Source organism: Acanthopagrus latus, chromosome 2 (assembly GCF_904848185.1).
Source record: "Acanthopagrus latus isolate v.2019 chromosome 2, fAcaLat1.1, whole genome shotgun sequence".
Taxonomy (NCBI): Eukaryota; Metazoa; Chordata; class Actinopteri; order Spariformes; family Sparidae; genus Acanthopagrus; species Acanthopagrus latus.
Window position 1 is genome coordinate 10,327,439 of NC_051040.1, and position 25,591 is coordinate 10,353,029.

Here is a 25,591-nt window from a genome sequence, read left to right on the forward strand (position 1 = left end):
TGAACCAATCTGCCCCACGGATGGGGGGCATAAATATATTATATTATATATAATATGATATAATATCTAAAGATGGATCCCCCTGCAATAAACCAACTTTATCTCCTATCCTGCAGTTTAGAGGGAAACCCAGTTCACGTGTCCCTTTCTTACATTTCCCCTGCATATGCTTATGACAACGTGACTGCCTCATAATCTACTGGAGTGATTAGTATGAGACAAAAGCGGACTTTCACTGGTAATTGTGTATTTTTGTTGTGTGTGGTAAGCTTTTCTGTACTTATCTAAAATCTTCCTCCTGTAATGGTTTTGGAAGAGGAGAGAGGGAGAGGGGGAGGCGCCTACGCCGCTGGCCCCGCCCCTCGCCTGCCAGCCCGCTCTCAGGGCTCGTCCCCCCAACAGTACTTGTAGCTATGGAAACTCGTCGATGGCAACATCCACCAGTCTGCTCTGCCTCCATCCTCACAACGCCACCTCTCTGAGGTGCTGCTGACTCTGCTGCTGCGAGCCCGTAAATTAGACGCTGCAAGATGGCGATTGTGCGACTCGTGGCTTGTTTTGTTCTTTACGCCAGCTTAGGTAAGTTCTTTTCCCTCTTTCCTCCCCCTCCTCCATCTCTCACCGCGCTTTCACATCGGCGCCCGGGCACTTAACGAAGTACCGTTAGTGAAGATGACAACCTGCGAGCGAGCTGCTGTCAGTGCTAACGTTACAACAGCAGACGTTAGCTTGACACAAACAGGTTTGGGGACGGTCAGGAGAGCCGTGTCGCCGTGTGTGTTGTGGCGTTTTATTGTTGTCGTCTTCCTCAACAGTAACGTCACGTCGAGGCTGTGCGAGTCGAACCTGGAAAATTACGTAGTTGGGAGAGCAACCGTCACGTTTTAACGCCTAGAAATGTGTGTGTATGCTAACGCTGAGAGCAGCATATTGAAGAGCTTTAATGTCAATACTCGCTGTAATTCTCTACAGTAAGAACATTTAACCGAGCATCGACATCAGCTCATGTGCGTATGTGTCACAGGCTAGTAATTACGAGGACGTTTACCGCGTTAAAAACCAAAGCAAACGCTACTCAGGAGGACATACGACTATCTACAAGCATCTGAAACAACATGCATCTGTTAAACCACACAAGCCAGTGAGTTCAAAATGCCTCGCTTGAACACCGTCCAAGTACTGGATTTGATAAGTGTGTGTAATGACCTTTGGTGGTCATGTGATGATTGATGGCAGTGGGGGCAGACAATCAGGAGTCAGCCAGGGCATCCTTCATCATCCCCTCTCCAGAAAACAGCTGGAGCTTTCTGATCAGATCAATACAGATGGGTTTTACTGGTGATATGTTGCATCCGCCCTGGCGTGCACTTAGTGGGAGGTCACCCTGCTGCTGGGTGCAAAACTGGCAGCGGACTGGGTCATTTTCCAAATGGCAGACTGCATCAGTTAAGTGTTGAACTTTTTACCCAGGTCCTCCCTGCAAGTGTGAATCGAATGAGTAAGCGACTGACGGGCAAAAGCTTCGTCTATTATTCAGTGTGTTTTGGCTCTGAAACTCAGCGCTGACATTACGGTGGATGCAGTGGTTGGATGTGGCTCACCACCACAGTTGTAGGAGCACTGAGTGAAATTAAGTTGGGTTTTTTTTTTAGGTTAATGTTAATAGTTAATCGTGCCCTCAAGTTTTAGACAGCCTTTAGGTATAAAGTAATGCATATTAATCAGTTTTAAACATTGTTTAATCCACGCTTTGTATAACGTGGATGAGCTGGTGCATAAATGATTTTGTTTAAATAAAGAACTCGCCGTCCTCCTCTGATTCTGATTTGTGTGTGGCTTCAAGGTTGAAAAATGTATAAAAGTGTATACTTAATTGTTTTGTCATTGATTGTCCATTAATTTAGTGAATCATTGTGTCCATAAAATGTCAGAAAAAAGTGAAAAATGTAAGGCTGCAACTAACGATGACTACTTAATTATTTTCCTCGTCATTCGATTTGTTCGGTCTCATAAATGTCAAGAGGATGTCAATCGGTGTTTCTTGCAGCCAAAGATGACATCCTCAAATGTCTTATTCCATCCACCACCCACAGATAATCAGTTTACTTTCATAGAATTGTAAAAAAACCAAAAAAAACACAAAAAACACAAAAAAAACAACAACAAAGGATTGATTTAATTGTTGACAACTAATTAATTAAAGGTCCTATTTGTAAAAAAAAAAAGTCTTTTGAGTCTCATTCTCAACTCATCAAAAAATTGCACTTTGGGATGGCGGCCGACCCGTCCTTCAATCCCAAAGTGTCAGTTGTCGTACTGGTGTGTAATAGGTCCTTTAATTGATTAATTGTTGCATCTCCAGAAATATGGCTGTGAAAAAAATGTGTACAAATTACTTGTTTTATTCAACCAAAACACAAAGATTGACGACGTTAACGCAGTCATATGCAGCAAAGAAAAGCAGCAAATCTTCATACTTAAGGGGCTGAGGCCAGCTTTAGTGTATGCTGAGTGATGTATTCAAACCTTAGACTCCATGTTCTTGATGGCTCCACCTTTCCATCACATTGCTTTTTTTTCTTTTTCTTTTTCTTTTTTTTAAAAAAATCTTTAAGCATTTTTCCCACAAAATTTAGCCTGACATATTTTGTATGTTAGAAACCATGTAATCCAGATTAGACCTGCTGCAGCTACATTATGTCTGGGTCTTCAATCTGTAGGGGGTACGGTACTCAGAGTTCCAGCAGGAGGGCCAAGTCATGTTCACTCGTGCCCGTTTATTAGTTGGTTCCTTGACAGGATTAGACAAAAACTGCTGAACGGGTTTCCACAAAAGTTGGCTGGAGGATGGGTGATATTGCAAAAATGTCAGTGTTAAAATTTGGATCCAAATCTGATTATTTTAGATTTTGGTAAAACAGAAAAATTAAGAGTGATAAATGGCCATAAAGTGTTTGGCCTTGGCAGAGGTATGTGCTCTACTGAGTGCCATTCTACTTTGAAAATATATATTTATTTAGTTGAATATCACAGAAAATACACATCAACATGAATCCCTTGTATTATTAGTAGATTTGTTTAAAAACATAAACATGCTACACAACATTGTTGATAGTCTAGTCATGGTTCTTTGTTCCTTTCATCGTAAGATTTTGACATACCCACCATCTCAGAAACCACTGGAGACTTTTCAGAGTGTGAGACTAACTCGCCTAACATTAGCACACGTTTTACAACTGCTGCCAACTTGGTTACACCACTCTACAGGTTATCATGGGCCCAGTTTAAAATGTAACTGAATTTTATACAGTATAGGTAGTAGGGGATCCATCCGGAAAAACATTGAAGACCCTTGTCAGGGACTTTTTCTTCACTGGCGTCACTGATGTGGTCATCAAAACAAAAGGGGAAAATCCAGTTCATGTGTCCCTTTCCTACATTTCCCTCATGTGCTTATGACAACACGACTGTCTCATTCTGATCTACTGGAGTGATTAGTTGTTATTACACAGTCACACCAGTATGCTTTAAATCCCAGCGGTCCTCGGGTCTCTCCACGTGGCTCTCAGCAAACTCTGCCTTCAGCATATTTACAGCGACTGCATTGGAATGTCTGGGAAAGAAGCTTTTTATAGATACACTGGTTCAACATTTTTGTTTGTTGCAGGGATGGGGTGCTTGTCTTCATATTTAGCGCATAAGAGGATTGGAGAATGTGACTATTAAAGAGCACGTTTCTCTCAGAGCAGACTATAGACCTACTTTGTCTATGCATTACAATAACACAGGGATTAAAAACAAGCCTCTGTTTGCTTTCCAGCAAGCGCTGAGATTATTTTCCATAATTCAGAAATATTGTCTTCTCATGAACCTACATTGTGTCACCAGGGGCCCATCCATTGTTGTGTGGATGCTTTTATTCTATGTCTGTATTAGTAATTAGGTACACATTGTCCTAATTGTTTGTGGTTATTCTTTCCCACGGCCTACTTTTCCTTTTTTAAGAATCATGTCAACACATGCAATCACTACACTCTTTTTCTGATTTAAGGGTTGGTGTGCACACCGCTTGTAAGCATAGTATCTATTATTACGCATGCAGCCTTTTTTTAATCTGTTATTTGGAAATGTTTGGCCAAAGACCGAAGAGGGGGAGGGTAAAATGTAACAAAGGTCACTCCCCCTCCAAGGACCTTTTATCAGTGTGACAGAGTGCTTTACAAAAACAAATGGACTTCAGCAAGTTTTAATTAAATTAATCTTTTCCTGTAAACTTTGAATAACCCACTACGCAGTGTCATGTTGTAACCCCTGAAATGATGTAGCAGATTGTAGCCAACATCTTTCTATAAATTAGTTCCCTTTACTGCACTTGAAAGCTTCGCGATTGAGCCCTAAACTCTCTGCTCCACCATGTACGAAGCACCTCAAAGAGTGGTTTTAGGGCTCGGTAGCCGGTACGTGCATATGCCGAGGGAGCGTTTGTTGGTCGAGCTTGTGTCTCTCAGGATGTCCAGTCACAGCCGCAGCTAAAAATAGCTCTTGATGTACAGGGTGGGAAAGTCAGCAACAGAGACGGAAGCTGAGACCTGGGAGTCAGATCCCATCAGTGTCCGCAGCTGTGCTCGTATGACCGGATGCTTTGGCAGGACCCATGTTTTTATCACTGTCAGGGCCGAACGTCAGCTACGTGCTACCTACTGTACCTCTCAGGGTCACTCGTGCGGTAACGAGGCTGCCTTGAATAAATTCTTCAGAGTTAGTCAGAGAGCACAGTGCCCCGGGGCAAACGGGAGAGGATGTCTTGCAGTATTAAAGGCCTGCTCAGATAATTGTTATTATCCCGTTCAGCCTTCATTTGAAAACCTTCTTACAGCGAGCAGGAATGCCTTCATTACTCAGCATGGGTGCTGTTAGTCGCATGTGTACCCAGCAATTATTGAATTTGCACGTCTCGCAGACGTTATAGATTGAGTGTAGGGTACCAGAGGAAGGTGGAAGCATCCTTATTTATCCTCAGCATCTAAAATCGGGCACAGCGCGGAATAACGTGTTCATCAGAAATTGTAATTTTCACATTTCCTAATTTGTTCTTGCACACCCCTTGCTCTGTACACGCTCATTTTCCACATAAATTGGCATTCTGCTTGCTGAATTTGGCTAAATTTTGTGAATTATGCCTGTTGCCATTAAAATGTGACATTTATAAAATAACACTGATTGCTTAAAGGAGTGTACTCAAGCAGGGAACTCAAAATAAGTACATCTCATGTGTTGTTTGTGCCGGGGGAAATCGAGGCGGATGATTAAATGTGCCTCGAATTTAAGCACATTCCCACTGTTTAGTTATTTTTGTGCTCCTGGTTTGTTTTGTTCGGGGATCTTGATGAATTATTTATTCTGCAAACCTCAGCGCAAATTAGTGTCACAATTTAGCTTGGGAGCTCTTTCACCAAAACAACGGAGGCAAACGGCAACAGGAAGGATCAAACAAAACTGATGTAATGTTTGAGACGATATGAGAGTATTTGTTAGAGAAATGGCAGCTCTTTCCTCTAATGAGTGACACATCATCATCGACCAAATCAAGCCATTGCTCAGAGGCACATTGTCACCCAAACACACTTGCACGATGCAGATGCTCATATTGTAACGTCAGGCTTGTTTTTGACAGAAATCACACATTCACTTGGTGTCTGAAAAGATTGTCTCTATTTTTACTTCTTTTTCCAGTTTTCCTTCTCAGAATAAGAGCCAGTGGTTAAGGAAACGTATCTGTCGATACCAAGCAATGCTGAGCTAAATTAACTAATATGAAGTCAAATAAAATCAATACAATTAATTTGGAAGTGTTTATGAATGGCTGTACTGCAGTCTTGACTTGTTTCCAAGCTTTTTGCCTTGCCTGTCTTCAGCAAGTGACACAAATTCTCACTTGGATTGAGCTCGGGTGATTGACTCAGGCCCTTAAAAAACTGCTTGACTGCCTTTTTTATATGCTTATGATATTGTCCTGCTGCACTGTCCTAAAACTGGAGGGACCAGGCATAAAAGTCCTCCTACACAGTCTCTCCAGGGTGTGTCAACACCCTTACACGAAAAAACTGAAAGTCAGCACTTTGTCAGTCAGGGTCTCACTTAAAATGCAGCGCGGTGGATTAAAGTTCTAACCCCAGTAAAAATGTCTCACTGTCCGGATATTTACAGGCTCTCCTATAATGTTTTTATTGCAGCAACTTAACATTTAGAACTTGTCCTCTTTCAGCCAAATTATTATCCAATCAACCACCATAAATTACCTGAATCAAATATTAAAGTCCTCTCAGGAGTCATTGTAGCTAAAAGCAGTACATGCCACACATTAAATATGCATGTAAAAAATGTACACATTGCCCCCAGGTGTTAATCTTCTCAAAGAGAAATGTGAAGTACAGTAATTAATGAAATATGTTGCCCCTAATTCAGATTCCAAATGCTCTCACCCTCTCTGAGAGGTTCTATATTTATCACTCTGCTAATCCGCTGTTTATTAGGCAACATGCCCAGTTGATAATGTCTACTAATGAAATGTTTGTGTGTACCATCAGGGTTACTCAGCATTTAGTGCCCTTTGTTTTTTTCCTCTCTCTCTGCAGGTCACATCCCATCATCTCTTGGGGTAATCCTCCGAACCACAGACAAGATTGTGTGGGCAAATGAGTTTGAGCGTAAGTTGCTGCAAAATCACTCTAACCTCACTCTAACCTATTTAGCCAAAGTAGCTTTTCTTTTCGTGATTTGGGATGCTTGCTCCTGGTCTCACACAGCACTCTGTTTTCTTCACAGCCATTGAGCTGACCTGTTTAATAGAGTCCATCTCGACAAACAACCCAAGGATTGAGTGGAAAAAGATTAAGAATGGTGTTCCCAGCTATGTGTACTTTCAAAATAGGATATCAGGTAAAACACTTTCTGTTTGAAAACCCCCTCAACCAGTTATACCACAGCATTTCAAAGTAATGTGTCAGCACTCAAAGCTCAGCTGAATGAATAGTACCTTGAAAGAACTTGGCATGGAATCCTGTTTTCCTCAACTGTGAAGTCACACTGTGTATGTGAATGAGCAATTGTAAAGTGTTTTTTTCTCTTCTCTCTCTCTCTCTCTCTCAAAAGGGGACTTGGAGCACAGAGCTCAGCTCAGAGAGCCGGCCAACATCCTGATCTTCAACACCACCCGATCAGACACTGCAGAGTACCGCTGCGAGGTGGCCGCCATCGATGATCAAAGGGACTTTGATGAAATACTTATTAGTCTTGCAGTAAGAGGTACTGTATAGTGAGGGGGTGCCCTGTATGGATCAGTGACTGGTCAAGGATTGACTGTGATTTACAGAACATGTACATTTACATTATTGTGCATTAAACCGATTAATAATGTTAGAAATCTAATTTTCAGTTGCCTTTTCTTTGTCTTTATATTGCCATGGAAGGAATTTCTAGTTTGTAAATATATTATTGGTTGTTTTTTGTTCATGATTACTTTTATGGCATCTTTGCCTTTATTGTGCAGTGAAGAAGGCAGACAGGAAATGGGGGGGTAGGGTTACTTGCAACAAAGCTCGCCAGATGGAGTTGAACTGGTGACATTGCGATTATTTGGCATGCCTTCCTGGTTCTGGTTATGATATTTTAAAGGAATAGTTTGACATTTTGGGAGCACTGTTATTTGCATCTTTGCAAAGTAAGAAGAGAGATTTTAGCAGGAGTTCTGTGCCAGATTATTTCTTGTCCGGGTGAAGTGACTTCCTCAAGTCCTCAGCCTGTTTCCAGAGTTTAAAATGCAATATACAATCTTGGTTATTTCCTATCAGGCTCAATATAATGATGCTCCTGACTACATTTCTGAGTGTCAATATAGTTATTTGTGTCTCTTGTGATTACTAACTAATATCTACTGGATGTTATTTCTGTTCTGTAATTTCTATTTTGTTTTTGAAAAGTGCTATGTAAATTAATCTTAAGTTACTTGAAGTATTTCCAGTCTTAGTGCTACACAAGGCTTCTGGCTGTAACCTCATAGGTACTGGAGAGATATAAGAGAGGTATCAATCTTCTCTTTTAACTGTTGGCAAGAAAAAAAAAATAAGTGAATTTCCTAAAATGTCAGACTATTTCTTCATGGCAATACTTCAGTTTCTACTAAGCGATCTACTAAATGAATGTTTCTTAAGTTAGACAAATTTACACGTCAAGTTAATAATCAAATAAATGAAAAAATGTGTAAAAGTTAAATCAATAACAAAATCTGATTTGGACTCTGTCTTTGTGCAGTGAAGCCTGTGGTGCCACGGTGCAGCGTGCCAGAGGCCGTCACAGTTGGAACATCAACAGAACTGCGATGTCTGGAGAACGAGGGATTCCCTGCTCCCCAGTACCGCTGGTTCCACAACAATGAGGAGCTTCCTCAGGACCCTAAAATCAGCCCGAAGCTGGTCAACTCATCTTACAGCATCAACCCCGACACCGGAGGACTGGTAAGAAACACAGGAACATAGCCTTGCCTGCATTTGTACATTAAATACTGAGTATACAGTTTATTATATGATAGTTTTCATCATCTCAGTAGACTCAGTAAAAGCATAGCAACTAGCAATAGTAATATTACAAGATTACTACATTATTATTAGAATTCAGATTTTCCTCCGACATAGTTGGTTGGACTCTTTAGCATCAAGGTTACTCAATTACAGTTTATCAGATGTAAATGTGAGCAGCTTAATCTGAATAAAACCTTAACCATCGTATGACTAATACCAGGATTAATCGAAGCGTATGGAGATGGCAAGTGAGGACACCAAAATAAAATCTGGTGTGAGAAAGGAGGATAATGTTGCATTCAAATCCGATGTAGTGTGTTTTAACAAGATAATAACTGATTAAAAAGCCCTACACGTTGGAAGACATTCAACCACGTTGTCCAGTACATTTCAAGTCAATACCGTAAAATGTCACAAGACAAAAATGTACAAAATGTATTCACAGCCAGGCATCTCTTTAGCATTTTGTTGACAATGCAATGTGTCACTTCTAAATATATCTCCTCAGAAATTTCGAAGAGTGAGGAAGGAGGACGCAGGGGAGTACTACTGCCAGGCAAAGAACGATGCAGGGCACGCACAGTGTCCCCCACAAATGATGGAAGTCTGTGAGTGTCTGAAAGGCTGAGTCAGTGTTTTGACAGGCCACTTCTGAAACTCTTTTTGTTTTTAGAGAAGAACAAAGTTTATGTTGGTGTCTGTACTGTGTCTGGAGAAATGCTACCAAAACGAGATTTAAAAGGGTGGAACAGGCACGGAAAAAAGCAAACTTTACTTCAGAGTCTGGCAGGTACATCTGGCCAACAAGTGCAGGCAGGTTGGGCAGGTAATCGCTGTACTGGAACAATTAATGACGAATGGGAAACAGCTGGGTAATGAGCTCAGGCGTTGTTGTGTTTACTGTGTTCATAAGGAGCATTGTAGTTGACAGAACGTAAAAGACAGAAGAGAGCAGAGATAAGAATGAAGCAGCTGTTCCCACTCTTTCATGTTATCTGTTGAACTGCAGCCAACATAAGATTCGATTTAATAAGAATAAATATTTGCGGGAAACTGAGTATGTGCTGCAAAAGTCTTTTATAATCAGAAATTCCTGCAAATGTTGTGTTAGTTTTGGTTTTAAAACAGTCTAATAGAACTAGGACTGCAGATGTACGTCTGATTACAGACTCAAATTTATCTGACAATCAGCTCCATCATTAATCAAGCGATGGTTTCAGTGCCATGAAAAATAAATGGGAGCAAAATATGCAAGAACATAAAATGCAGTACCTGTTATCTGTCACCTAAGTCTGTTAAGATATCGTCTCTGTGTATTGTTGCAGATGACGTGGACATCCTTGGGATTTTCCTCAAGTCGTTTGGCGCAGTGATTGTTTTCTTCTGTTTGGCTGCTTCCATTTGTCATTCCCTGAGACGTGGCTGCTTCTCCAAAAAAGGTCACAATGAAAATAAGTGAGTATGAACTATATCTCTCAAAATAGACCGTACGTTAAACTGATTTTAATTTTACCTTGTTATTACGCATGTCTTTGTTTGTTTCAGTTACAACTGGCCAGCACAGACTGATGGTGTTGAATATGGTGATGCAGATGAGGTAAAGAAAATTTGCCAAACATACACATGAATAGAGGAAGCTATCACAGGAGGAGTTCTCCATGCTAATTCTCTTATTCCTGTCTTTCACAGGGTCATTTTCGCCACAAGTCTTCATTCATCATTTGACAGCTGAGACAAACAAAAAGCAAAAAAAAAAAAAACAAGAACTGTTGAGGTTAACTTGCTACAACGATCCTCCAGACGGTAAAGTTTGAGGTGTAACATGGCACATTCTTCTCTGATGCACATAAAAATCAAATCAACCAACTTGCCAAAGTAATTTTAGTATCATTTTGTGGCACTGTTTCATGTTTTTTATAACGTAAGAGCGTTTTTTATTTTGGTCTCTGTCAGTATAAGTTTCCGGGTAAATTATTGTTTTGATTTTTACTCGTTACTTGGTTCATTTTCGTTTATGTCACGTTTATTACACAACAGAACCATTACAAAGCTGTGGAATTTGATATTTGGTCCATGGTGTCATCGCAAAGGACGCTGGAAGCCACATTCCTTCACGATTTTTTGGACAAAATCCTCTTTTGTAACTCTGAAACTTTTTACTGAGTACACTGAAATTGTTTTACAAAGGTACTTTAACATTGTCTTTGTTCATAAGATAAACATATTCTTTATTTTGTTTCATGTGGGGAAGAGTTGAAACTTGTTTTTGTACATACTGTAGTTATACAGGCAATAAGCAGCAGACTGTAAGAGGCTGCTGAGCTCAGACTCATAAGGCACAATTTATCAGCCTTTGTTATATTTACAGATGATAACAAGTATGTATGAGTAACCTGTGAATTCGAACAACATATATCCCACTATGCTGCAAAGTCAATATGTACTATAAAGGTGGTGAAGTATGATTTTTAGAGTGCTGTTTCTGTGTCTAAGTGACCTTCTGTGCTTTACTAATTATTTTGAGTATTGGACATATTGTCCAGTTTTGACTCAGTATTTAATGTACAGAGATACATACATTTTTTGATCTTTTGATTTTCATACATTGCACACCCATACCTTATTGTAAATATGCAATAAAACTGTCGTTGGAAATAAATTTACAGTATTTACCGTTGTGTGTGTTTCTGCAGTGTTGAGGCTGTCATTTCAAACATGAGTGTCAATGATTTGTGTAACAACTCAGGAACTGTTGTAAAATGTCCACTGTTCATTTGATATTACTGTTATATGTTCATGTTATTTTGTTACTATTAAAATACATTTGAACTGTTAAAGTTGTGGAGACTCAAATGTTTCGTGTGGTTTAGGATGGGAGTGTATTGTCAGATTTGATCTGTGTAACATGATTCTGAGAAAAGTACATGAAAATAATCGAACGGTGGCAAGTGGATACTATAAGAAATGTGTTTTTGGATAAGTATTTTCAACTATATAGAGTCTCAACATGTCTTACTCAGTGATGGAAGAAGCATATACTTGAGACACTTTACAGCAGTATTACAAGTAAGTGTTTTCAATAAAATGTACGTCAGGTATCAAAAGTAAAAGCACTCATGTGGAAGCGTGGACATTTTTTTTACTGGATTTATTGATGCATTACTATGGAAACAGCATTTTAGCTTCCGTAGGTAATTAATGGAAAGCTGCAAATTATTTAAATTTGTGCTTCTTGTTTAATGTATTTATTTGAGAACTCCCTGTGGCTCTTTACGGAAGCCGAGAACAGCCATGGATTTTTCTTCTTTATTACACACTGTTATCTCTTGATAACGACTTATTATCTCGTTATCTCGATATAACAAAGATTGTTTTCTCATGATAACGAATTAATTTATTTCGTTATCTCGATATAGCAAAGATTGTTTTCCCGTTGTAACGAATTAATTTATTTCATTATCTCGATATAACAAAGATTGTTTTCCCGTGATAGCGAATTAATTTATTCCGTTATCTCGATATAACAAAGATTGTTTTCCCGTGATAGCGAATTAATTTATTTTGTTATCTCGATATAACAAAGATTGTTTTCCCATGATAGCGAATTCATTTATTTCGTTATCTCGATATAACAAAGATTGTTTTCCCGTGGTAGCGAATTCATTTATTTAGTTATCTCGATATAACAAAGATTGTTTTCCCGTGATAGCGAATTCATTTATTTTGTTATGTCGATATAACAAAGATTGTTTTCCCGTGGTAGCGAATTAATTTACTTCGTTATCTCGATATAACAAAGATCGTTTTCCCGTGGTAGCGAATTAATTTATTTTGTTATCTCAATATAACAAAGATTGTTTTCCTGTGGTAGCGAATTAATTTATTTCGCTATCTCGATATAACAAAGATTGGCTGTAGCTGTAGGCTACTGGTAAGTTACACTTCATGCTAGTTTGTTTACTTGACAGGGTTTGTTTAGGGGCTACCAGTTAGCAGATGAGAGGCTGACAAACTCCTATCTGGCTGCTTCAGCTAAGGTAACGTTAATACAGGCTAATGTTAACTTTGCAATGTAATGTGAAAAGTAATCAAATGTTTATTAATTAATTTAATATTACGGAACGCATAATTAATTAATTTGTTAACACAAGAAAACAATCTTTGTTATATCGAGATAACCAGATAATAAGTTGGTATCATGAGATAACAGTGCATAAAAAAAAAAGAAAAGTCCATGGCCATTCTCAACTTCCATAGCTCTGTTATTAACTTGTATTTTATATATTCATGACATTGTTTGTTTTGCTTTAGTTAGTACATAATGAAAAATCATTAAATAAATGAATAAATAAACACAGAAAATAACATGCAGCTTTCTCCGGAGCCAAAAAAGGATTCATCCCATTTCTTGACCCATGCTGGAGTCCATCCCAAGACCTTGAAACACATTTTAATGTGTTAGATTGGTGGAGTTACCCTTTAACTGCAGTAGTCCTTTGGAGTAACTATTATCATATTTCACCACTGGTCTTTCCTGTACACACATTAAAAAGGAAAACTCAAAGATCACAGTGAAGATATGTGTTTTTTTGACTATAAAACCCTATCACTTCCGGTTTGGAGCAACCAGCCCGAAACACCTTCCTCTTTTAACCTCTATTTTGAAAAACTTCCACCCGGAAGCAGTTGACCCAATGCAGATGGCGTACATCCTGATCGTTTGACAACACTCAACCGTCTTTTCCTACAGAAAACAAACATGTAAAAGATATCCACACGGCCAGGAGTGTGTCCATCACGACGCAGACTAGTTTGTAGCCAGTGCAGACTGTTTATCGGAGACATTTAGGTCAGCGGAAGGAAAACGAAAAAGAAACGGCTAATTTGCTGATGGACGTTTTATCGTGCGTTGTCGCTGTGCCGTCGTATCGCTATTTAGCTTCGTCGTTAGAAATGAGTATGGACATGTAGCTAATGTGGAGCTCTCTGTCAAATACCGTCGACTTTTTTCATGGTTTATAGTGTGTTTTGTGCTCCGAGGGGGAACTGAGGTTGCACAACCTGCAGGCCTTACTGTGAGTGTATGTCTGTGTTTTCTACTTGGTGAGACATTAGCAGGGTTTGTTGAGGGGCTGTGTGTGTTTTTTCTTTTGCTAACAAGCCACAGTCACATCTATATAAAGAGTTTACGTACGCAGCGTTACGATGAGTTTCTTCAGCTTTGGACAAAGTGCAGAAATCGACGTGGTCCTGAATGACGCTGAGACGAGGAAGAAGGCTGAGCACAAGACTGAGGATGGGAAGAAAGATAAATATTTTCTTTTTTACGATGGCGAGACTGTCAGTGGGAAGGTGAACGTGACACTGAAGAACCCAGGGAAGAGGCTGGAGCACCAGGGCATCAAAATTGAGTTTGTTGGCCAAATAGGTAGGTGGAAAATACACTTAATGACACTGTTAACATGTAAACATACAGTATGTCCACTAATGACTTCATACAGGACGCACACACAGTCAAGTTTAGCTTGAAAAAGCCTGTTCAATTAGGGACTGTACACAAGTTATCTTAAAACAATAGCAGGATACAACCCTAAATTATTCCAACCCCCTTAAGGTGTTCATGGTAAAATGAATTGCAGCAGAGGATCCAAAGATTCATAACATTAGATGTATCCACAACACTGTTGGCCAAGTTGCTTTCAAAATGCAATATATTACATGTTACTAGTTACCTTCATTTTACAGTAATGTTTTATGGTACAACATTACTGTTTGTGTAATGTATTAATTATTACACTACTTTTTAGTTACTTTCAACAGAATGCCCGGGTATCATGTATCAAACAATTATATAGCCTTGATCTGTTTAAATAAACAAATGGCCATAAACACAGGGATGAGCAGGCAGACAAGGGATCAAGTTTGGATATATTATGAGATAGGAATAAATATTTTTAATTGTTGGCTTAGTCATATGAAACACAATAGACCTTTACCTTCTTTGATGGAGCCTATAATGACATGACAAGACAAAAATCTGTTTCTATGTAACTTTTTATTTAAGTCCACAGAACAAGGAAGGCATGGGCATGTGCGATTTCAAGAATGTAAATTAAAGTGTGCTCACAGGATTAGGCTTCATCATCGGGCCTACGGGATACATCTCATTTCAGTCACACACACACTGTGTATTAAACACACACAGAGCATATATTGATATGGTCATCATGGTGTGGTCTTTATTGTACTCCATTACCACTAAGATAATTATATTACTGTAACACGTTGTTTTTGTGACATGGTACCCTCTAAACACTGATCAGCAAGGCCTAAGCATCTGATTTTCCCCTTAAATAGATGCAATATGTCATCGTAAGACAAACCAAAAAATGTTTGTTTTTTTTTAAACAAAAATGACTTTTCCAAACGGGTCACCAGAATCCTGAGGCACTCTTTTGACAACATGGATGAAAAAAAATATTCACTTTGCTGCAAGATCAAGACTCCAGTTTCAGATTTGATTTAATTAACATTGAACGTTTGTGGGAAACTCAGGGTTCCCTCGTGTTCCGGAAAATCTGGAAAAACAGTAGCAAAAATTGGGTTAGTTTTGGATTTAACAGAGTCTAATTAACCTAGAATGGTACTGCAGTTTACACCGTGATATTTTAATGTAATAAAAAATTTCACATAGTTAACAATCATGCAAGTGGAAGAAAACCAAATTATGGGAAACATATGATTCATCCTGTTCACCAAGGGTTATTTTGAAGCAAGAGCTGTCAGTTTATATCAGCCTACACATTTACATTTTTAATTAATGTACTAAGCTGTAGTTATGCTCTCCTTTTAAGATGCACGATGAGTCGCTGTAGAAACTTGACAAACAACGAGCTCTCTGAAGAGCTACTGATCAATCTTTAAAGACCCTGCCCTACTTTCCCAACAGTGTAGACTACTGTCGCTTCAGTCAAAAGAAACAAAAAACCATATAACCCTTACCCTCTTATTGATCGCCCTTCCCATTCATAATCTTCATACAGTCTCTTGTGGGAAGACTTGGAAAATCCCTCTCAGTATATTTCAGATTTACCCAACAGGAGATTTAAAGACTTCAGATGTATTTATCTTATCACACGTGTAAATATTATGCAAAGCCTTAAATTCTGCAACTCTTATGTTGCTTTTGTCGATGATGTCTTTCTGTTTTTAGAGCTCTATTACGACAGAGGAAACCACCATGAGTTTGTATCCCTGGTGAAAGATCTCGCAAGGCCGGGTGAAATAACTCAGTCGCAGACCTTCGACTTTGAGTTCACTCATGTTGAAAAACCGTATGAGTCGTACACAGGCCAGAATGTCAAGCTAAGGTAAGTTTGATCATTGACTCAACTTTATAAGCAGTGAAATGAGTGACAGTTAAGTGTCACTCTTTAACCTGCCCATGTCATGAGGTTATGTTTAAACTGCATTTACTGTATAGCATAGTGTGTAAAGGGTTAAATCTGCTAATGTGGAAACGGTGCTGTTTTCAGTCTTTGTTTGTTCTGTTTGCAGATATTTTCTTCGTGCCACGGTGATCAGAAGACTAAATGACATCAGTAAAGAGATGGACATCGTTGTCCACACGTTGAGCACTTACCCTGAACTCAACTCCTCCATTAAAATGGAAGTTGGTATTGAGGATTGTCTCCACATTGAGTTTGAGTACAACAAATCCAAGTAAGACTTGTAGAGCTGCAACAAACCATTATTGCTTATAATCTGTAGATATTTGTTTCAACCCTCACATTTTAGAGCTGAAACCAGAGAATGTTGTTTAATTTTGCTTTTTAAATTATTTGATAAATAATTATCGACTATTTTTATCATGATCATCATAGATTTTACTGCTGCAACTGACAATCATTAATTCACTAATTGTTTTCTCTTTGAAATGTCAGCAGCTTGCTGGTTCTTAGAGCCTAAGTTGACCTAAAGTGTCTAGAATTTAGATATTCAGCTCAATATAATTGAAGACAAAGGAAACATTTAAGAGGCTGAAACCAGTATTTTTTGTTTGTTTGTTTGTTTGTTTGTTTTTGCAACTTTTGCTAAATTTATTGTCCAAAAAGTTGCCGATTTAATTTGTAATAGTGATTTCATGCAGTCCGTTGGCAGTGTAAAATGTCGTGACAATGGAGAAATACTCAAATGCTAAACTTATACTTGTTACGTGTTATTCGGAGCTTTTATTCTTTTCATCTGTGTTTTGATCAGGTACCATCTGAAAGATGTGATTGTGGGGAAAATCTATTTCCTGCTGGTGAGGATTAAGATTAAGCACATGGAGATCGACATCATCAAGCGTGAGACAACGGGCACCGGCCCGAGTGTGTATCATGAAAATGACACTATCGCCAAGTATGAGATCATGGACGGAGCTCCAGTCAGGGGTCAGTAACACTCATTCATAATATCAGCCAGTTATTTTAATCTCAAAGCATCTCTTTATTTAGATGAGATCAGTGTTCTCCAGTGTCACAATGTATTTCACATTTCAGGCGAGTCCATTCCCATCCGGTTATTTCTGGCTGGTTATGATCTGACTCCCACCATGCGAGACATCAACAAGAAGTTCTCTGTGCGCTACTACCTGAACCTGGTGCTGATCGACGAGGAGGAGAGACGCTACTTCAAACAACAGGTAGGCCTCTGATAAAAGTCAGACCTCTTGTCTGCGTGTGTGACATTGATTTGAATATTCCACACGTCGAGCAGTTATCAGAGTTAAGAAAAATCCATGTAACTGTAATACCTGGCCCTAACAGACACTGAGTTAATATAACATGGAATAGACCTGAGAGAGGAAGAGAAACATTCAACTGGAAAGTACAGTAAAACATTAAGTTTGACTGGCAGTGGCGTTTAGAGGTTGTAGTTTATTGTCGGTCAGCAAACATACAGCATCCATTTTTGATAAATCACTTATTGTAATTGTAATTTTTCTAGGAAAACTGCCAAACATTTGCTGGTTCATACCACACAAATGTGATTGTTAGCTGCTTTTCACTCTTTTGCATCACTTGAAATTTGATATTTTTGGACTCCAAGTTGGAGAAAACAAGAAATTTGATGGATGTTGGTTTTTTTTGTTTGTTTTGTTTTACGTTTTTGGCTTATAGACTAAACAGTTAATCAGCTTACCAAAAAAGTAATGAACTGATGAATAAATAATGTAATTAATTGTGAGTTCCAGCCATAAACAGCATACTGTCATACTGTACACACCTAGTATGTAATATGAAACTGAGTTTTTTAGCAGTACACAATTTACCGCAGAAAAAAGCACAAGTGTAATTGATGAACCTCCATAGTGAGCAATACAGCACAGAAATGACTGCTGAGAAAGTTGTATGATAAAGTAAACATCACTGTCGAATATCCAGCATTTGTATACATTTCACAAGTTCTGATAAAGATGTGAAAAGCCAATACATGTAAACTTTTTATTAATGTATGAGTTGTCTTGTTTTTTGTTTGAACGTAATCATTGTGGAGTATACAGCATAGCATTACATTTTGTTATAAATAAAAGCTTATTGTATTTATTTACATAGAAAATCACAAGTGCTCCACAAAATAAATTGTTGTGAGCTAATTGTTGCTAAGTGTTCCTGAATTCACTGTAAAGTAAGTTATCCACTGTGGTTGACGATAGAATGTAAACTTTTCATGCCCCTCCCCCCGGCCTGTGCAGGAAATCACACTGTGGAGGAAAGGCGACGTGGTGAGGAAGAGCATGTCCCATCAGGCCGCCATCGCCTCTCAGAGGTTCGAGGGCTCGGCGGCTTCAGAGAGCGCGCTGGAGCAGGCTGCGAAGGAGGAGAGCGGGTAGAGCCGCCCGCCTGCTGCCCCCTCCAGTCCGCTCTTTCAAGACTCGTCTGCGTCGGAGGTACCTGTCAACTGTACAACATCTGGTGAAGCAGCTGTTTTTTTTGTTTTTTTTTTATTTGTAGCCGCTGCTGGGAGGAAGAAGGGAGACCGACATACAGTACTACAGTATGTGAACATTGAAACAGTTTGCATGAGGCATTCAGAGGTGGCTTCAGGCTGCTGGTCTTGTCCTTCCTCATTAATGCGTTCTTTTTTTCTTTCTTTTTTTTTTCTTTATGGGAATCAAACTAATCACCTGTTGCCGTGTCAACTGTGTAAAATCATTCATGTGAAATTCTTGAATTTTTAAGCCTTCTGTTGGTTACACTCTAACGCTTTTTCCAGATAAATTGATTTCTAATTTCTTAATTAACGCAACTGAAATGTCATGAATTGTCAACAAAAAAATGTATCTCCAACATTCCACCTTAAATGAATGCATTCCTAACACTGTTGTAAGGTCAAGAAATCTGAGATAACTTTGCACTGCTATATCTTGCTGAACATATTTCTCTCTTTGTGTTTTCTCTGTTTGCACAACAAAAAAAAAGAATTGGTGGAAAACTGGAATCTTTTTCCTTTTTTTGAGCGAGAGGGCTTGAGTATTATCCCACACTCTTTTTTCTTTTTTTTTTTTTTATCTGTAAATAAGACCAGCTAAAACCTTTAATCCTGTCCTCTGGTCCAGTGTGTGTGTGTGTGTGTGTGTGTGAGTGTGTGTGTGTGTGTACATTGATTATACAGTACACAGTGCCACAAAATGACCTTTCATGTTCATATGCTTTACCTCAGCATTCCAGTATTGTTAGGAAAGAGTGTTGTACTATGGTCTGATAGTATGGAGTCTTCTGTATCCTCTTTATTAGAGACATGAAATTTGTGCCTATGTGTATCAAGCAAATGAGATCCTCCTGCCTCTAACATAATTTTAGTCTTTTAACCAGAGAAAAGTTACATTAGAACTATCTATCTTTTGCAAAATGCTAATCGATTCTTCCTTGTCCCCGAAAAGTTAAATAAATTGATGCCAAATGGATTAAAAAAAAGAGAAAAACTCAGTCTCGTTGTGTTGGTTGTATTTGTAGAAGTGAGTGTTTGTGACGCACATGATAAACCTGAAAAGACAGGGTGGACAAAATAATGAAAACACCACATGAAAAAAAAAGATCAAAATGGCTGCATCATACTAATAAATACATATATACAGAGCCATTTAACACAATGTGGCAGCTTCATAGAGCTGCAACAATTCATCAGTTACTTTCTAACTATTGAATTATTTGCTATTTTAATTAGTGATTAATTAGTTTGAGTCATTTTTTAAAGAGAATTCTCTGAATGTAGCTGCTTAAATGTGAATATGTTTTGGTTTTTTTACTCCTCTGACAGTAAAGTTAATGTATTTGGGTTGAGGACAAAACAGGATATTTGCAGATGTAATCTTCAGCTTTGGGAAATACTGATCAACACTTTAAAGAGCAAAAAACAAATGTAGGAAATATATCTAAATCCTCAAGAGTATCAAAGGGCAAAAGGCTCTTTTTTTAGTATGCCAGAAAAAACATTATTTCTAAATACCTATTATGTCAAATGCAGTGTTCCAAAAATACCAGCAGGGCTCCAGGGTGGGATTGTTTTAGTCGCACATGCACACCAGAGTCTGTCAAGTGTGACATTTAACATTTTTGTTGGTGGCGCCATTGCAAATATTTGCCTTTGAACAAATAAGATTTTTGTTTACAATCATTTAGAAAACGTGTCAAGAAATTAAACCTATATGTAATGGAAAGCACCATTGTGTACCAGTGTAAAACATTAGTCTGCTCTTCTTGTTATTCTGACTCTCGATCCCCTCTGCAGCAGAAGACCCGTCACATCGAGTGAGCTGCAGAGAGCACAGACACATTACAGCCCATTAGGTACGTTCCAGATCACATCACAATCCAAATGGCCATCCTCTGGACTCGCAGACTGTGACCTCGTGGACTTCGGTGGAACAAACTGTGGCGTGTTCACTCTCATCACGTCAAGTCTGCGAGGGCTTGATACGGCAAGGCTACTATCAAGCTACTGATAGACGGGCCTAAAGAGCACAATAATGAAATGCATTTTACTACCTCTAGAGCAGGGCTGCCCACAGCTGGCACACCAGATGTTTCCAGAGAAAGAAAAAAATACTGATTAAAGGAATTATTACATGAATGTGTGGTAAAAAGGCTCCTCAAATATGTAGAGTCCTTAATTATTATCAGTTATTTTTTATAATGTGAACAAGTCTTTGAGCAGGATGTGAATCAATCAAGGAAACTGCATGAAAATATAAGGAATTAGGGAGTATTATCTTGGCATTATTTGTTTTAAGATTAGATAGTTAAGAAGTAAGAAATTGATTGCCAGATTTTCTTTTTACTTCTCTCAAGGCTTCCTCAAATTACATTTAGCAGCTGGACAAAACAAGACAATAGATGTTTGCTTCTGGCCCATAGTTCACTATCAAGATGGCTGATGTGTCGATGTTTAAGTATGGTGGTGTGGGAGAGTACTGTTTTTTAGCCTACACGATTCAAGTGATGTTTAATAAAGTTACATCCATATTCATGTTAAATGTGGGTAATCAAATCTGGTGAGGTGTGCACCCCAAGCGGACGTGCAGAAAATGTGAAGAATGGGCTCTCTTGCTAATACAATCACATTACAAATTGAATAATGGCATTAAAACAAGCTATCCTGAGGGCAAAGAGCAGCTCCTGTCAACATAACGTGTGGTTTTGTGTCTCTGCAGCCTGCAGTTTGAAGGTTATGTATGGATTGGCTGAAGCTGTCCTGTACCATTTAGAGGTGCAGATTAAAAACTGGACGCGAGTCATGACTTACCAAAAATACATTTATTAATACTTAAGAACAAGAGAACACTCCAGCACTGTAAAGGAGGCTGCTGCTTCTTGATTTCACTGTGTCAACAAGCATCAGCTGCTCCACAGTCCTCACAAAGGCTCTTTATCCTCCAAACTGAGGACAAAGTCAAACTCCTCTGCAGAGAAAGAAAAGCACAACAACAACAACAACAAGCTTAATACTGAAAGGAGACACAACAAACTCACAGTAACATGCTCTTCTGGCTGAACTTACCATCTGTTAACGGTTGCACAGACAGTCTGGCCCTCGTGAAAAGGGCCATGTCCTTCAGAGGCCCTCCTTTGGAGCGATGCTGCAGGTGGTACTTTTTCAGCTCGGACAAAGGAATAAAACGCTTCAGCATCCTCTGATACTGCACATCCACCTGAGAGAGAAGAAAACGTCGGCCTTCGTGCTTTAGTGCCAGTAATTGTACTTGTGAATCTCTGAATTGGCTTACCATGCTCCACTTAGGGTTGTCTGGTTTACTGCTCGGATCGAAATGGACATCCTTCTTATCGAACTGAGTGTGGTCCACGTACGCTTCCTTCACAATCTGGGGGAAAAAAGGGGGGGAATTGAGCTGGATATCAGTTCTGTCTGCAGCTCTGTTGAAATCATTAGACAAGTTATCAGCTGGGAGAGAGTGTGGGGCTTACTTTCATGACTCCTGCTACACCCGGTTCCTTGCAGTTGCTGTGGTAAAAGAAAGCCAACTGCCCTTCTTTCATCACTCTCATGAAGTTGCGCGCCTGGAGATGATAGATAATTCAGAGGAACATTCCCACAGAGAGAGGAGAATCTACACAAGGCTGCTGACGCAAAGCCTTCTCAGAGTGCTGTGCTGGTTGTCCTTGTTTTAGGTATTCTCATTAGTTGTGTGGCTCTACCTGATAATTGCAGACGCCGTCCCAGCAGCCCGTCTGATCAGGCAGAGCCTTCAGATCCTCGATCCCGAACTGCCGAATATGAACCAGATGCGTCAGACAGCCCACTCACATTTTTCCAGTTTTAACAACAGGCTGTGCTGATGAGGCTGCCACTGCTCTGTACCTTCACGTCGATGCCGTTCTCAAAGCGGCTCTCCGGCTCCGACTTCATCAGCCAGCGACTGTACTGTGGAGGATCAGCTGATTCCGAGCTCTCCTTAGTTGCCCCCGTCGCTTTCCTTTTACCGCCGGCTGTCACTTTTGCAGAAGAGACTGCTTCACTCCCGTCATCTTTGCCTGTGTTGTTGAGGGAACGATCGTCAATCGTTACAGTGCAACACACCAGCCAAGACTTTTTACTGTGCGATTTAAATTGCTTACCTGAGTTAGCAGCCCTCTTACTCACTCTGGCTCTTTTCTTTGGTGGCATCTCTCACAGACTGTAAAGACACAAGACATAACAAACCTTGAGATGATATCAAATCGTTTCTTTATGTGCATTACATTATTGGGGGCAATACTGTAAATTAATGAGCAGGTCTGATTTTTTGTGAGATTTGTGCATTAATGAAATGAGATACAGGAGAGTTTGTAGAAGAAACTTAAACTGTACAAACAGTGTGAGGTTGCAGCATAGTGTAGATTAACTTCATCAAGGACACAGCCTCTGCTTTTGAAAGCACATTATAAGTAAAGATAATTGATTAATTGGTTAATTCACAGAGCCCATAAATGTTTTTTGTGGTGCGATTTGTAAACAGTTATCTCACTAATATCTGTCAAACAGTGAAGACGACTCTCTACGATCAGGCAGGACACAAGCTTTCCGCTTTATTCAGTTTTTGAAAAAAGTAGCCGATCCGACATAAATGAGTAGTCGGCTGTTTGGCTGTCAGCGGGCACGTATAGAAGTCTCTGGACATACTTTGAGTCATGAGGTCTTTTTTTTGGATTAGACAAAAACAAGGGAAACTCCTGTTTGGTGATCTTATCCTTAAACAGTTTCTCAATTAATCTTCTGAGGCATGTTCTAATAACTTCCAATTACTTTAATTACCTGCATTTATAATCTGTGTTTTTATTTCAATAAAAAAAAACCCCAAAAAACTGAAAAATGTAAAGTCGGTTTGGACAGAAGTGTCTGCTAAATGCCCCAAATTATGTTGATTGACTAAATGTTACAACTCTATTTGACATTAAAAAAAAATATTAGGACAGTGTAGGGCTGTAAACCTTCCTGTGGACAGATATCAGAGTTTATGTACGCCAGCTGTCAATTTATCAATTGCTATTTAAAACTAACACTGTCAGCAGCCCTTCAATAAAACCTCACAATATGTGGTTAGAACGGGAAGTTTTTGTTGAAGCTTTTCACAGAGGTGTTGTTAAGACTTTATAGTTATGTTGGAGGGTGTACTTCGTAATGCTGTGTTATTTTTATTGTAAATATAACATTTTAACCTTCACAAGAAGATTTGTTGCAGGACTGTTTGGGTGCCTAACTGTATAATACAACTATAAATAGCAACTAAACGTTAAAATGGGCACTGTGTAGTTTTGGACGAGCAATTCAAGCTCAGAATTCTAATATTTACAATATAAATGAGGTAATAATTCAAACTCTGAAATATGATGTTTTTCCATAACTGATAAATAAGGAAAACAAGGTCCTCGGAACACTGTTTGAAGCCAGAAAGGTGGCAGAGTCCGCCACAAAAAACGTTTGTTTGTGAATGCAAAAAAAACAAAAAACAACAATCACTTGAAACTGGAGGATTATGCCTCCTCTTCATCATCAGTCATGGATCACAGAGATTAGTTCAGAGCATTTATGACTCCGCACAAATCTGGACAACACGTGGAAACTAAATGTGCCTTCACTTCGAAGTCAGACAGTTTATAAAGCAGCTGTGGTCAGCAGATAACCTGTAAACACTGATAAATCATACCTGTAAGTGATCAGAGCTTCAGGTGGGTGGTCAGCCATCAGAACCCGCGGAAAATACCCACAACACGTGACGTCGTCAAACGTATAGGTGCGCTTGCTGTACTCACCAGCCGCTCCCGTTTGTCTTGTAACGGCCGCTTCTCCGATGGGAACGTGACACTAGCACCGCTTCAGAGAGTCCGGGATGATCCCACATAACAACTCAGGGGAGCTGCTCTTTAACTGTGGTGGGGCGATTAACACCACAAACAAACAACCCCCTTAGTTTTCGTCTTTGACGTGTTTTTCCTGTAAACTCGAAAAACAATGGTTAAAACACTTCCTATAGTGCCACATTGTGATGAGCTCATTACTGCCCCCTGTGGTCGGAGGGCAGAAAACAAACTTGTTTTTTTTGTTTTTGTTTTTGTTTGTTTTTTTCATTTTAAATGAACGTTTTTGGAAAACAATCAAATGTACAACCCACCAAACACGTTCTTCATATAATGGAATAGAAAACTGAGACAATATAATAAATAATGACTGCAAATTTAATCTGCTTGGTTGTTTTTTTAAAGATAATAATATAATAAAGGAAGAAGATACAAAAAATTAACTAAACAACACATCATTCCTCTTTAAAAAGATCTTTGCTTTCAGTTATGTTGCTTTTTTTAGTGTCAACAAATGCCTGAGCTGTAATACATTGTTTAAATTCGCACAGAAAACCTATAAAGTGAGGGGGCAAGCAAGTAGTCTAGGAAGTACTTAGTTCAGCAGTATATGAATCTTGGATTACTTATGGAAAATGCATGTTTTATTTGGTGAAATTGATGCTTTCAGGTGCACTCTCAGACAATGGGAGTTGTCAAACCTGGGGGACTGTGTCAAGCAGGCGCCACCTACTGGACATTAGGGTCGATGCACTTTCCTTTGTAAAAGCAATTTAATCCTATAGTCCGAGCGGTTTTAAATAGAGTTATGACTCTGGTTAAATCTACAAACCAGGCAACATAAGTCCCGCCCACAGATTTTCTGACGAATGCAGGTGATGCGCGCCTAAAGGGGCGGTCTGGCTCATTTCCCTCGCAAATTTTGTGGATTTCCCTCCAAAACTTTAAATGCTTTTGAGCCCTGAGGGATATTCACTTTGGATGGAGTAGCTCTTCTCTGAGGACACACACGGTCAGTAAGGCCAGTAACGTTAAACTGTTTTGTTCGAATCTGCTTCATGTTTACAGTTACGTGCTCAGTACAGGTGTATTCATGTCTGTGTGGGGGTGTAGAGATTAGTTGTTAATTATTGTAATAAGCCCAGGTGATCTCCACATAGTATGTACCTTTATTGT

The 25,591-nt window shown here is 39.2% G+C and overlaps 3 protein-coding genes across 4 annotated transcripts; 2 read left to right on the top strand and 1 right to left on the bottom strand.

The window, feature by feature from the left end:
• The first annotated feature begins 385 nt into the window (after positions 1-385).
• jam3a (junctional adhesion molecule 3a) lies at positions 386-11,365 on the top strand. Its single transcript, XM_037087929.1, has 9 exons — positions 386-579; positions 6,636-6,707; positions 6,826-6,939; positions 7,153-7,305; positions 8,311-8,513; positions 9,085-9,184; positions 9,902-10,031; positions 10,122-10,173; positions 10,266-11,365. Exons 1-9 carry the CDS (start codon positions 531-533, stop codon positions 10,299-10,301), a joined length of 909 nt encoding a protein of 302 aa, XP_036943824.1. The 5' UTR covers positions 386-530; the 3' UTR covers positions 10,302-11,365.
• Positions 11,366-13,247: 1,882 nt separating this feature from the next.
• On the top strand, positions 13,248-19,549 carry LOC119032799 (vacuolar protein sorting-associated protein 26B-like). Its single transcript, XM_037122356.1, has 6 exons — positions 13,248-14,004; positions 15,790-15,946; positions 16,134-16,298; positions 16,836-17,011; positions 17,120-17,262; positions 18,316-19,549. Exons 1-6 carry the CDS (start codon positions 13,782-13,784, stop codon positions 18,451-18,453), a joined length of 1,002 nt encoding a protein of 333 aa, XP_036978251.1. The 5' UTR covers positions 13,248-13,781; the 3' UTR covers positions 18,454-19,549.
• A 1,807-nt stretch (positions 19,550-21,356) lies between these two features.
• thyn1 (thymocyte nuclear protein 1) lies at positions 21,357-24,566 on the bottom strand. 2 transcript variants are annotated; one of them, XM_037122379.1, is made up of 8 exons: positions 24,371-24,566; positions 22,697-22,755; positions 22,440-22,612; positions 22,277-22,345; positions 22,046-22,138; positions 21,847-21,942; positions 21,621-21,771; positions 21,357-21,522 (listed from the first exon to the last, which is right to left on the bottom strand). In XM_037122379.1, the coding sequence occupies exons 2-8, from the start codon at positions 22,743-22,745 to the stop codon at positions 21,476-21,478; spliced, it is 678 nt and encodes a 225-aa protein (XP_036978274.1). In that variant the 5' UTR covers positions 22,746-22,755; positions 24,371-24,566; the 3' UTR covers positions 21,357-21,475. The 2 variants fall into 2 exon arrangements, with proteins under 2 accessions (XP_036978274.1, XP_036978263.1); XM_037122368.1 differs by having other exon boundaries at positions 24,265-24,565.
• Positions 24,567-25,591: the final 1,025 nt, after the last annotated feature.